This window comes from Coptis chinensis, chromosome 6 (assembly GCF_015680905.1).
Source record: "Coptis chinensis isolate HL-2020 chromosome 6, ASM1568090v1, whole genome shotgun sequence".
NCBI classification, from domain to species: Eukaryota; Viridiplantae; Streptophyta; class Magnoliopsida; order Ranunculales; family Ranunculaceae; genus Coptis; species Coptis chinensis.
In genome coordinates, this window is record NC_141461.1 from 37376126 (window position 1) to 37391292 (window position 15167).

Sequence of the window (15167 nt, forward strand, 5' to 3'; positions counted from 1 at the left end):
TAAGTTCCAGTAAGTTACGTACGTTTGAAATATAACCCCGACGACCAATTTACATAAATGACCCTAGATTTATTATGAAATTTACAAAAATACCCTTAACAAGAATTTGAGTTTTTACACCGCGATATCTCAGACTCTAATTTATGAATCTGCTCTTCACCCCGTGAGCGATACCCATCATACCATCTGAGATCATATTCATGTGCCTCAGTCTTAGCTTTCATAGTGGTTATAACTTCTTCCATCTCCTCCATACACATGTGATAATGAGTTAGTGCTTCCTCTAACTTAGTCATGCGACGAATCATCTTCTCCAAATGAGGATCTTCAACTCTCAGTGTTGGGGCTTCTTCGGTATCTTTCGTTGCGGTTTCTTCAGTTTCTTTTATAATGGTGCTACAAACATTGGTTTTCACACCCACCATTTCGTTCTGATCTTCAAACTAACAAAGGCGATCACTCTAAAAATCATTTATTCTTTATAAAGGCGTCCCACACCATGAAGAATCAGCTGCACCTAAATAAAATTGATAATTAAAGGAAAGTAAGACCATTTCTCATAAAAAATAGATTGTTATAAAAAATAGGAATTTAAATTAAACTTACAAGGCTTAATCCACTAAGAGCGTCAACAAATTTCAAAATTACATTATCAGCGCTTGCTCCACGTCCTAAAACAACTCCATTGGTAAGTAATATCCTTTCTTGATTGATGTTTGATTCCGCAGCAGATACACTACTTCCACCACACCTACTACCAACACATGGATGCTGAAAATGTGTTAAAACCTCTTCCACGACCTTTCGCTTCTTAGACTCTTTAATATCTTCACACTTACCTTTCTCCATAATAGCAGATGTTACTGCCTCGGATTGAACAATAATAGTACAATCAGACAACGCACCAACGTCACCCATAATTTCATCGTTGTAAGGAGAAACATACCTGACTACATCTAGAAGATCCATTTTTGCTCTACCAAGGCAACTGGGAAATAAAACAATCTTCCCAACACATAACACATATAAATAATATGTAAACCAACGTTTCAAATGAAAAGTATACTCAACTTTGTTGTTATTTAAAAATACAATATAACTAAATAGTGTTTGGGTCAAACAATTTCTGCATATGTACTTACACGCTCAATTTTCGAAGCATAGTTATCAAATACTATTAACAGCAACCCCATATGTCTCCTTGGCTCCTTCCCCCAAATCCAATAATTATTCCCACCACCCTTTCATCGAACACTTGGCTTTTAAAAACCTATAATTTTTTTTAATCATGACTTTGGACTTTCAAATGTGACCACCATGAAAAGCGGCTTTGAACAGACAAAGGACTCTATTCCTTTGTTCATTAAGACGGTAATGAACATCAAAGTTGGTAAAACATTTCTTCCAGAAAAACCCACTTTTAACCAGTAATTGCTCAAAGAATCTTGCCCCCCATTAACACCTGTGCAACCTATTAAGTTTATAAGTTAAATTTCTTTTTCTTTTTTGGCATGTTCTTTTCCATGTACAAAAAAAAATATAGTAATAAGTTAATCAACAAAATTGTATATTATGTTATTATTTTACACTTTTTAATTACACCACCATTTTTTTTACTTATCCAAAATTCTAATTTTGTTAGCTTATTGAAAACAATTGATTATATCCGTTAAATAAAGGGTAAGTTGAGGTTTATACAGTTTATTTCTCTGTTTCAATTCTACACAATTGGAAAATACATGATGGTGTTTATTAGGTATCTACAAAGCATTCATTACAACAACAATTGATGTGCATTTGACCATTACATCTTCCGCAGTTAGTTTATTCTCCAACAAAATATAAACCAATAAAAACAAGTTCATAAACCTTGCTTATTTTCATATATCATTAGTTGTTAAAAATAACTTAATGTTAAGAAAAATTCAATGCAATGAACACAGCTAACATTTTATAAATTTATTGAATTTAGCAGTGAAAAATTACAAATGTTGTTATTTTGGTTCAAAATAAAAGCTACCTTAAACTCTTCAAATGGTTAAGCTAATTGCAAAATTTAATTCTAAAATAGTTAAGTTTATTATAGGAAGCACATAAGAAGACCCAAAAAAAAACCGAAAGAAAAGTATATTATATGCTTTGTCTTCAACACCTGTTCTCTCCCTCCCATCGATCTCTGGTCAATAGCTCTCGCCAATTCTGGGTTTTCTTCAGAGGCTCCTGAACAACTACGTTAATTCGTCTTATCTCCTCGACTACAAGCAGCCATCAACCCCATCAGGTTACTGTTCATTTCTCCTTCCAGATCTGACTTTTCCTCAATGTATGAATAATTATTTTGCTCTTTCGTCTTATTTATTTATTTCCCATTTCAGCCCAATTTCAACTTTGATATTGTAAGCCTCTATAGTTACAACAACGATTTCTGAAAAAAAACATACACCAAAACAAACAAATGAACAACATTATTAATAATGGGTCGTATGTCTTACGTTGTTCTAACTATTTAATGTAATTTCTTTATCTACTTATTAATATACTTAGTATATATAGCAAAATCGTCTACCAAATATGAATAAATGAGTTAAATCAGAGCCAAGTATTAAATCATTTCGAATCTATTATATATACCTAGTTTTCAATATATACTCTTTAACTTGCACTATTTTTCACAATTTCATTTTTTTAGTCTTAATGATAATTTTAGACTGTCACAATATAATGTTGTAATATATAAAATAGCTTCTAATAAATGTCAGGTAAAAAAAATATATGCGTTAGTCACCAATAAATATGGATGTTTCCAATAAAAACAATAATTTTCTATATATATTGCTCTTGAGACCTCCAATATATATATACCAAAATTTGATATTGTAGGTCTAAATAGTTGCTTAAAAAAAATTATAAGTTGTTTTATTTTTTTCCCCAATTGTTTAAAGTAATTCATTTCATTACAATCTTGAATGCTTATTACACAAGATTACTGTATTATCCCTTTCTTTGTTGTTCTCTGTGTGTGTGTGTGTATTTTTTAAAAAAAATTCAATGTGAACAAATAGACACATTAATGATTTTATATTGGTAACTATTTTTTAAATAAACAGTTAACATCAACCATGTGCTACGAAGTTGATATTTATGCTTAGGAGATCAAAGATACAAAGAGGGTCGTCATATTAACTATATTTATTTGTGTTGTTTTACTATTATGGAAGGTAGCAATAGGTGTCTAGACCTAAATAAATGTATGTGAACATTCAAGGAACTTGAGTTTTGTTTTAATTTTTTAAAAATAAATCTATTGTATCATGTTAATATATTTAGTTAATTTTTTATTTGTTATTGATAATTTTCTTATATTATTCTGTTGATATAAACATTTTGCTGACTAACTTATTGCAAATAATGTTAAACCCATCTTTAAAAGTTACATGTTAACAACCATTCGTGCCACGCATGTCAAAAATAATTAAACTCTCATTTAATCGTACGCGTAAGTTACTATACAACCACGTCATATTTCTATGTCAATGTCATTCATTTTTCAACTAACTAAATTCTATTTTCCAAATTACATTTCCAAGAACACAAAAAAGTTTGTGAAGAAAGATTATCAAGATATTGGTGCGGCTCACTCAGAATAGCTATATCATTTTCTCTATAATTTGATATATCCCATGTTTGACTGAACTTAGCAAACATCACAATAGCATTTCAAAATAGTGTATCATCTCGTCTCTTGCATTAAGACTTTCAAAACATAATATAGTAACACCTGAATTTTTAACTTATCAAAATAATTTAAAAAATACACTTAATTATGTAGATTAGTTAGAATACAATATTGTTCTAATAGATGGAACTTCGACACCGCTAGAGTAGAAGAGTTGTTTTAAAGGTAAGCGTAATGTTGACTGCCTTTGGTGGAATTTAAGAAGGTTCGGGCGCCAAAGTGCATTTAATACCTATGACTACTATATCACCCCGCGGGACCAAAATATTTGACAAAAAAATGAACCATGAGTCTCTGACCCATTACATTTTTTCACGGATGCACACATTCAATTCTCTGCGTCCAAATTATACATTAAACCCAACCCAAAAAAAACATGTAATAATGAAGAGGATATATTTTATGTTGTTATTATTTAATCACTATTAACTATACATTATTATTTACTTTTCTCATGTAACGTTAAGTTAATTAATGTAATCTACTTAAACAATAATACATATTTCATTAGTTAAAATTTTGGTTTCAATGTTAGATGACGCAATGAAAGAAACTTAAACTTCATTCCACTCCATTAGAGTTAGGATTGCGTTGAGCTCGAGTTACAATGGGGCCCATATAATGTAAAAAGTAAAGCACTCACTAAAGTTTTTCTCTCAATAAATTAACAAAGTGGGACTGATACATATCACTTAAAGGCTATAGACACAAGTTTCCCTTTACGTGATAAAAGGAGATTATGTCCTACATGTGAGTTATAGGAATGGGGTCCTGTAGCAGGGCGATAGGGTGCGAGATAACTTAAGCTAATTCAATGCTTCGGTACTCCTCTAGTTTGCCGATTTTAGCTAAAACCAAATTTAGACAAAAAAACTTATCCTCTTCTTCTTCAATATACCTTCCTCTTCAGGTAAAACCCTCCACTGCTTAACAGTGAGAGTTCTGGAAGGCGAGTAAAACCAAAGCTTTTGGGTCAAATCCTTCAACATCACAAAGGTGAGTTCCAAAAGCGTGATATTGGCACTTCTTCTCTGCTTCCTCTTTTCTTAGGTTCTATTGCCTATCAGGTGAAATCCCACACTGATATACAGTGCGTGTTCTGAGAAGGCATACAACCATGGACCTATACGAATTTGAGAAAAACAATCAGATGTCGACAACCTCGATGTTGCATCATAATTTGTCAACTCTCTCTGAGAAGGGTGTTGACGCTGCTCAAGCAGAGAATACGCGAGTTTCTTACGCGGATGCCGCAAAGCTCCATATTAGGCAACCGGTGGAATTTCAGGAACTACCAACCCCTGAAAAGATGGGGGATTACCCAGCAATCACTATCCCAGAGAAGGCTCATGAAAAAGGCTTGACATTTTGTAAGCATTGTTTAGTGGGAAGGATAGATTTGAAAAAAGTGTCGCTGGAGAGAGTGAGAGTCATTGCATCTCAAATTTGGAATCCATCAGGAGATTGGTTGATCACACCCATTGGGAAAGGTTTTTTGTTTATCCGATTTTCGAATGCAGAGGATCAAAACAGAGTTTGGGCGAAAGGATCGTGGGACTTTGACAAAATGCCTATGAAAATCAGCCAATGGACTACAAACTTCAATCCCGACAGCCAAAAGCAGTCTCATGGTTTGGTTTGGATTAGATTGCCTGGACTTGGTCAGGAATACTGGGAGCCGGAGACTTTGATGTCCATTGCTCGGGGAGTGGGGTATCCTATGCAAATTGATGAAAAAACCTCAACAGAGAGTATGGATACTATGCCAATATATTGGTTGATGTGGACCTATCCAACATTTGCGGATCAAATTTATGTAAGGACGGTTTACCAACTTCGCAACCGTCGAGGTGGGCAAACTACCAAAAATGTGCACACATTGCAAAGTTGTGGGACATTTGGTAACTGAATGCCGGAGGCTTAGAAATTATATGAGGCACAATAAAACGAATGGAAACAAGGATAAGGAGGGAGTAGTGGATGTCAACCCCAATACATTGGAACTGTGGGGAAAAAGACGAAGAAGACATGGAAGGAACAAGACCACTGGAGAGCCCAGCAAGCAAGGGGAGTCTCGGTGGAAAGTGAAAAGCACGGACAAGCCCAAAGAAGTGCAAACGCAAAACCGGTTCGAGGGGCTTGACGTGGATGAGATACACACGGTGGAGGACAATGATCAGATTGTGGCTTCCCAGGAGGACACCACAGCGGGGAAATATACGGAGAATAACATGGGGATAGTAGTGGTGCTATCCACTGCAGAGAAGCTTTCTACAGCAGACAATATAGTTTCTGTGGAGAGGCTATCAGTTGAAGCAGGTGAGAAGGAGCTGTTACCTGCTGAAGAGGGCAACACCACATCGTTAGGTGATGCAGAGGGAGTGAACGAGCAGTCCACAACAGAGAATCTCTACCTAGAAGGGGCCCCTGAGTACCACTCTTCTGAAGGCATGATGGGGATTTCTTGTACTGAGGGTGTGAAAGTGATTTCAGCTGTGGCGATGTCAATGGATGGGAATGAACAGGCAGGATGTAGAACTGAGATACCAGTTGAGGATGTGCTAGTTCACCTAACATCAGGTGAGAAGACTGATAAGGAAAGGACTGAAAAAGAGGCTCTTCCGGAAGAGTCCCGTGTGTGGTAAGAGGGGTGGAAAGCATGGCAGCTATTAAGGGCTAAGGTACGCGAGGCGGCTTTGCTTTTGTCGAAAGTAGGGAGGATGCCCGCATCGTCCCAGCATAAAGAGCCACCATCTATCTTAGCTCCCATTTTTCGCACAAATTTGGACGAGGCTGTCGGATTACAAGTGGTGAACACCAAGGCTATGGGGGAGAGCTTCGCGTCTCAGCCGGCACATGGCCCTACCTCCAACATAGTGTCTAACTTCACCCATGAAGAGGCTGTTGAGGCAAATTCTTTTCCAGAGGATAGGGTGGTAAAATGGAGCGCTGAGCCGTCTCAAAGAGTGGCCAACTTAACAGCTCAGCAGGAAGAGCGCAAAGCAGATGAGGGTGCGAATGGCAGCGGATTTGACTCAGAATCATCGACATCGACAGGACATGTTGAGAATACATCCTTGGGAGACGGAAAAAGATCCAAATTAATAGATGAGGCAAATTCACTGTTGAGATCAGTTAACTGGGCTGACCTAGCGGATGATGAGAATGAAGAGTCTGGGGAAGAGCCATGGCAGACGACAGTAAAGAAAAAGTATAAGCCGAAATGGATGTTGCAGGAGTACTCTCCTCCATCCACTAGGGCGAGGAAAAATAGCTCTGCATAATCAATGACGAACGTCCTATTCTGGAATGTTCGCGGAATGAGAAGAACTTCTCCTAAGTTATACTTAGAAGACATTATACAGAAGTATAAGCCAGACTTGCTTGGTTTGGCAGAGCCTCTTATAGCTCCCACTGTTACTCCTTCATGGCTGATTAACAGGGGATACAGTAATAATTTTGCGCATAACCACTCGGAGAGCAAAATAGGAAATATCTGGGTTTTTTGGAAGAATGACATGGCAGTGAATGTGGTAGTCATTAATGATCAGCATATAACTGTAAATATGAATCAGCACTTCATTTCCATCTTTTGTGCCCAAAATCGAGAGCCCTGATCAGGTGTACTTTAGATTTAGCTAGAGTATGTTCACTCTTTTTGCAATATGGTGGGATCCTTTTCTGTAACTAGTTAATGTTGACTCATCATGTAACCTTATATTAATATTAATATATTCACATTTTGCCTGCAAAAAAAAAGTTTCCCTTTATGTGCCCCGTGAAAATAAAATATTTTTGTTTGACAGATTGAAGTTTCTGTCTAAAAAAATAATATCGTTGCTGTATACAGAAAAATCGAATTGTTGTTAGGTATAAAACTATAATAAAGTAATGTGGAAACAGCTACCAAAACCCTAGCACGTTATGCCTATAAATTGAGGAAATTTCATTTTATCATAGACATTTTTCTTCCCCAGCAAAAAAATTTCATTTATCTTTGAAGATCATGGAAGAAAGGGTTTTAGAATTAAGCATAGTTCCATTCACGAATACAACAACCGCGTCAAACAACAGTGGATCATTCGTTACATCAGAACCCAAGGTTGTGAGTTATAAAGAGTGCATGAGAAATCATGCTGCTTCAATTGGCGGGCATGCTAAAGATAGATGTGGTCAATACATACCTATAAGTCATGGTGGTCGTGTTGTTGAAAATAGAGATTTTTATCTTAAATGTGCCGCATATGGGTGCCATAGAAATTTCCACCGTCAAGAGCTCTCTGGTCCAGCTGGAAGTGATCAAGCACCCCTATTACAAGAACCTGATGATCAAATGTTAGAAGAAGTCGGTGGGGGTGGTGATTATAATAGCGTGAAGAGCAAACGGTTTAGAACAAAATTCACCAAGGGGCAGCAGAATAGAATGACACGGTTCTGTCGATATATTAGGTTGGAGAACACATAAATCTGATGCTACTGCTCTTAGTCAGTTTTGTTGGGAAATTGGAGTTAAGAAACATGTTTTCAAAGTGTGGATGTATAACAACAAAAAAAAAAGGTGAAAAATAAGTGACAACTGATCCTGCGTCTTACATTACTGTTATTGTTAAAATAGACGCTACTATTGTGTTGGCCCATTTTTCTCGCCGTGTAAGCTGATGAAATTCTGAGTTATTATTGAATTTGTTCTCAAATATCTTCATATCAAATATAACAACTCCAGTTTGATAGACTATAAGTTAGGTCATGTAGGATTAGGACGTCTTTGATTATTTGTTTTTGTCAGTGCTGATTACTTATTCTAATTGTAAGTGGTTGACAACTTTTTCTGTGTTTCCCCCCAGCAACTTATAAGTACGTAGAAACGAAGGTGAGACAAAACAAATATCAGGAAATCCGTAGTTTGTGTTGTCCCAACTGGGAAGGGTTTGATAATTATAATAAAGATCCGTCTGGTAGGATATGGATCTGCTGGAATCCAAATCTGGTAAGCATGCAACTGCTCAAAGTTTCGGACCAAATGATTCACTGTAAGGTATTGTTTTTGCCGAGCACAGAAACCTTTCTGTTAACTACTGTCTATGCACGGAATGCTCGAAAGGATAGAATAAATTTGTGGAGGGATATTAGTTCCATTGCGTCAAATATACACTTACCATGGTGTGTAGCTGGAGATTTTAATAATATTCGGTTTGCTCATGAGAGGGGTGGGAGGGCACCTATGCATCCTAATGAAGCGGTGGAATTTGCGGATTGTCTATTGCAAGCAGGACTTGATGATCTAAAGTATTTGAGGTTCCAATACACATGGAGCAATAAAGCTGAGGGACGCCAGAGAGTGATGACCAAAATTGATCGATGTCTGGTAAACAATGCTTGGCTAGGCTCTTACTCATCCTCGCAAGCGGAGTTCTTGGCCCATGGAGTGTCCGACCACTCTCCTATCTTGTTGTACTGGACGGATTATGTTAAGAAGGCTTTTCCCTTCAGATTCAAGAACTTTTGGGTTGCCAAACCAGATTTCCAAACTTTACTGCAACAAGCTTGGAACACCAAGATATACTCGAATCCGATGTATGTTTTAATGGAGAAGATGAAGATTCTCAAGAAAAAGATTAAGCCTTGGGCAAAGACTAAGTTTTCTGATCTACATGGCCAAGTTGAAGCAGCAAAACATGATTTACTTGATGTCCAAGTCCTTTTACAGTCGAATCCCCAAGACATGTTCTTGTGTGAAAAAGAGAGGGTGGCGCTTGCTAAGTACTCTGACCTTGTCAAAGATGAAGAAGCAGATATAAAGCAACAAAGCAATGAGGAGTGGATGCTGGGGGGTGACAAATGTACAGCATATTTCTTCAATGCCATCAAAGAAAGGAAAGCCAGAGGGGGGATTTGGAGTATACAGAATGAGCAAGGTGTCGCAGTAGCTGGGCACAGTGAGGTTTCTGAGATCATAGTGCAGTATTACAAGACTCTTCTTGGAGATTGTTCTGGACCAATCAGTGATAGTAACTTCTATAACTCATTGAAAGTTAAAGGAGTGATTCATAATGAACAGAAGGAGGAACTAGAAGCGACCATTTCTGAAGAAGAGATCAAAGCTGCCCTGTTTGAAATGAAGGATAATTCTGCCCCAGGACCAGATGGATTTAATTCATTCTTTTTCAAAAGTTGTTGGGAGACGATGGTAAGGATTTTATTAAAGCAATTGAAATGCTTTCCATACAGTGCAACATGCCTAGAGGAATAAACTCCACCTTTCTCTGCCTAATCCCCAAGACTTTGAATCCTCTAAGGTAGAGGACTTGCGGACCCATTGCCCTCCTCAGAACCACGATCTATAAATGTGTATCCAAAGTGATTACAAACAGGCTCATGAAGGTGATAGATTATCTGGTCTTTTCTAACCAATCTGCCTTTATCCCTGGTAGAATGATCCAAGATAATATCCTGCTATCTCATGAATTGCTCCGAGGTTACGACAGGAAATATGGCACTCCGAGATGTTCCATAAAGCTTGATATCAAAAAAGCGTATGACACAGTGAGCTGGGATGCAGTTAGAGCCATGCTTAACACATTCCACATTCCAGCTTCTATGCAAAAATGGATAGAGATGTGCATTTCTACTCTAACTTTCTCTGTGTTAATTAATGGTGCTCCAGAAGGTTTTTTCCAAAGCAACAGAGGTCTGAGACAAGGAGATCCTCTATCTCCGTACATCTTTGTTATGGTGATGGAAATCCTGACATGCATTCTGAAGGAGAGATTGGAGTCAAAGATGATCAAATATCACTCCAGATGCCGAAAAAGCCAATTGTCACATCTTGCATTTGCCGATGATGTATTGATTTTCTGCAGGGGTGACATGGATTCCATCGCAGCTTTAAGAGATGGGTTGAATGAGTTTGGTATGGCCACTGGTTTACAGATCAACTCGAATAAAACCTCGTTGCTAACCGGAGCAATGACTCAACAAGATGGAATAGCTTTAGCTCAAATTCTGGGGGTACAGCTAATCAAACCCCCAGTGAGGTACTTGGGGTTACCTCTCATTTCGGCAAGACTGGGTATTAGAGAATGCCAACCGCTCATAGAAAAGGTCACAGCCAGAATCACTAATTGGAAGTCAAGATTTCTGTCACATGCCGGGAGACTTCAACTTATTCACTCGGTGCTGATGGCCTTTCACACATACTGGTCAAGAACTTTCATACTCCCCAAAACATGTTTAGAGAGTGTTGAAAGAATTTGTGCTCAGTTTCTTTGGAGGGGTGCGGCTATGAAAAGGACTATTCATCAAGCTAGCTTCAGTACAATCAGCAAACTCAAGGATGAAGGAGGACTAGGTATTATGAACCTACAATGTTGGAATCGAGGAGCTTATTGTGGGCTGGTACATAAGATAGCTTCGAGGGATAATAGTGTGTGGGTTCAGTGGACTTGGCAACAACACATCAAGGACAATTACTTTTGGACTATGAAAGTTCCAAAAGACTGCTCCTGGACATGGCGACATGTGCTTCAAGCGAGGACTGATGCCAGAAAATTGATCACATACAGTATCGCAAATGGTGAGAATACATTGCTGTGGCACGACTTATGGTGTGGGAACTCCCCCCTGCTGGAAAATCCCTTAGCTGTTGCTGAATGGCAGTTTCCACTTGATACCAAAGTCAGCCATATCATTGAGAATGGAGGTTGGGCGGATGCAGTGCACAACATTCAGAACAGACAACTGAAAGAACTAATCCTTGGGGTCTGCATAAACAGGAATCTTGATCAGGATAGGGTCATTTGGACGCCACACCAGTCCCAGGTCGGTTTACTTCTAATAGCGCGTACATGGCCCTAAGATCAGTTTCTCCTAAGGTGAAATGGAGCAAAGTTGTTTGGGGAAAATGGGTGATTCCCAAGTACTCATTCACTTGCTGGCAACTCCTTTCGAATAGCTTGTCCACACAAGATCGGCTGATACAAAAGAAAATCCTCACCCAATCATCATGCTGCTTATGCAATCGAAGTAGGGAATTCTCGAAGCACCTCTTTTTTGAATGTGAGTATTCCAAGGAACTGTTCCGCAGAATCAAAAGGCTGATCGGTGTCACAACTGATGATAGGAATTCAAATCGTGAATGGTCATCGATTATCAGAATATGTCAAAGATCGGGACCTGTGGCTGAAGTATACAAGGTATACATCTGTGCTGGGGTTGATGCGATTTGGAAGGAGAGGAATGCGAGACGCTTTCAAAACTCCAAAAGATCAGTGACAGTGGTCTTCGGAAAGCTATGCAGAGATTTGAAAAGCTATTTGCAGGTCACCCTTCGAGATCTGATTGGTTCTCCTGACTTAAGGAGGATTATCGCAAGTATTGGCATACATGTACAAATTACAGAGCCAGTCCAAAAATCTTATTCATGGAAGTGTCCAGAAGAAGGAAAGTTTAAACTAAATGCGGATGGATCAGTGGCTGCAAAAGGGTGTGGACATGGAGGCATCATTCGAGATCGTATGGTAATGTGGTTTCGCCTATATTGGGAGCGGTGGACCGAATCGATAATACATCGGAGATCAAGGCAATTGAAGTGGGGGGCTCAATCGCTAGATTGCAGCTCAAACAAGTCCAAGTTGAATCGATTCCAAGAGAGCAATACAAATTATCAACAAGCCGGAGAAGCCACCCGGTATTGTGAAGATGTTGTCAAAGCTATCTGAAAACATATGTCTGCTTTTGAAGATGTGGCTTTTCATCATATTTTTAGGGAGTGTAATAGGGCAGCGGATTATCTTGCGGGTTTATGTCAAAAGAATTGTAACTTTTGTATGTTTTTAAGTCCCCCACTAGATTCTCATTTGAGTATTATAGTGGAGGAAGATGCTGCTGGAAAATTGTACAACAGAGTATAAGGTTTTTAATACAGGTGAGGGTCTGCCCAACCCTAGTTTATTCTCGGAAAAAAAAACTTATAAGTACGTGGAATAATTCACAAAAAAGTTAAGATCACCTTTAAAAGATACGAACACATTCAGTAGATCATATTGAAGAGGGGAAGAGGACTTAGAGGGGTAAAATCATATTATATGCATCAAAATCTTCAATTTTTTTGTACCAATACTAATATATGACTTGTGTGTGCAGCTGTAGTGACATACTGACCTACAGTCTGACAGATCTACAAGAGTTGAATACTTATGATCAATACGTAAAAGAATAAGAGAATGAATTGAATTTGTTAGGGCAAGAACTTGGGCAGATTGGGACATGTGGTCTCAGGTCTGTATCTTCTCACATCTTAACCTGTTACCTAGAAGCCTGATTTATCCACATTGAAACTGACGTTGTCAAATGATGTGTTGTCCCCTTGTCTGGTACGGCTCTGCTTTTACCACCAAATCAGGAGCTCAAGAAATTGGAATTCAAACATGCAATACGCTTTTTTCAGTAGAGAGTTTGTTTTTAATGTCTACAAAGAGCGCCTAAAGTTCAGTTTCTCTAGTAAGCTTTAGTACGCCTAAAGTCCCGCCCCCGACTTTAAATTCAATCTTTTGTTTTCACACTCTAGTATTACTATGACCACTTTGTTGAACTGACATTGCTTACATTTTTATTTTCTTTTACTTGTAGCAAACATTATTTTGTGCTAGTGTAGAAAAAAAAAATGTGGTAGTGTCAACCAGAACGATGATCTCATTGTCTTTGACACATGCTATCGACATTGTTGCGATGTTTGATATTTAGTACAATCTCATGGAGCCGCTCCATTTGTTGTCAATTGGTTTTGAGTTGGATGCTCCAAACTTTAACATGGTATTAGGTCAGGCTATTGTGTTTCTATGAAGCATGGACACTAACACATGACATAGATAGGACACAATATGGACCGCGACATTTTTCAAAAAGTATGACACGTTATAATGTCATGGCCACGTTAAAAATATTAAATAAATAAATAAATATATATATATATATATATATATATATATATATATATATATATGATTGAACATTCTCCACCAAGTCCAAATCAATATACCAACTCTACTTCAAAACATGTCCAATTCTAACATGTTAAGCAGCAACATACATGTCCAAAAGTGCAAGCAAAGTCTAACAAAATAGTTATAACAATAAATTAAAAAAAGATCCATAACAATAAAAAGCCTTGTCAATCATCAAGTGTAGTTGTGCCTTGTGGCCTCCTTTTCTTAATCCACGAGTGAAATAAAACCTCTACCAGGTCATGTTTTCTTTATAATATTTTAATCCATTCAAAAAAATAAACAGAAAAAGTATCCCCAGCATGTCGAAAATTCTAAAAAAAATAAATCTGACTCTCTAAACTGTGTGTCGGTGTTGGATACGACAGGACACCGATACTTTGCGTCTAGCGGAGTGTCGGTGCTTGATAGTTGTGTTTGGCCCAAAGGACCGGTTTACTCTATGTTACCCAAGTATGCTGGTCCACGTGTTAGGCTCAAGTAAAGCCACATGTGAATTGGAGGGGGGGGGCCCACATGAAATAATGCCGTGTATAATAGTATTTAGTTCGTGGGGAAACCCTACTCATTGCAAATTGGTTTTGAGTTAATTTCTTCGAGCTTTAATTGACATTAATGAAGCTACTACATCAGTGGATTTGCTTAAACTTTCTTCTTTTCAATAGGTGAAAAATCCTTGAACTTGGTGTGCCACTGTTTCTGAACACAAAATACTTAAAAAATAGGAACCACAACATAGCATCCACATGTAGAGCACTAGCGCCCACAACGTACATTACTCTAGGATTTCACATTTTTTTTGGCAAGCCTATTTTAAATGAAATCGAAGAACTTCGATGATGCGGCGTTCCCCCGACCTGGCATAATCAGTATTAAAGATGGGCATCCAACTTAAAACCAATTGGTGATAAGTGGAGAGGCCCAGGAACTTATATATTTCAATGCAAGGCTTAACACGTCCCACTTGGGACTAAACATCTCAACAATCAACAAAGGTTTTACCAACTAAGCTAGCTGGCACCTACATCTATTGTGTTGTTGGTACCTTCATATGTGCATATATGAGAGTGAACATCCTCTATTGAAGACTATCTCTGTTACTTGGGAGCTTCTCAACTTACAAACTAGGCGTTTATACCCCCTATGTAACTCCAGTTTCCACCCTCTTAAAGTTCTACCCATCTTGAAGCTTCTTATGCAAGAGGCAAAGAAACAAGAGTAGTAGACATGAGAAAGACATAGTGGCATTACTGGAATGTTGTTAAAATCAAAGAATCTAAGAGGCGTGGAGGGGAAAGAGAAAGAAATAGGGAATCCTATTTGGAGAGATTCTGATAGAACGTGAGGAGGTGTGTGAGAACAACAGGTTGAGAGAGGAGATGAAGTGTTTCTCGCATTCTAGACTCTATTTCGAATCTCAAGATTTTCAC

The 15167-nt window shown here is 38.0% G+C and overlaps 1 protein-coding gene across 1 annotated transcript; it reads left to right on the forward strand.

Moving 5' to 3' along the window:
• Window positions 1-7742: 7742 nt before the first annotated feature.
• On the forward strand, window positions 7743-8201 carry LOC147492838 (zinc-finger homeodomain protein 2-like). The gene has a single exon (XM_086567655.1). It carries the CDS (start codon window positions 7743-7745, stop codon window positions 8199-8201), a length of 459 nt encoding a protein of 152 aa, XP_086423781.1.
• Window positions 8202-15167: the final 6966 nt, after the last annotated feature.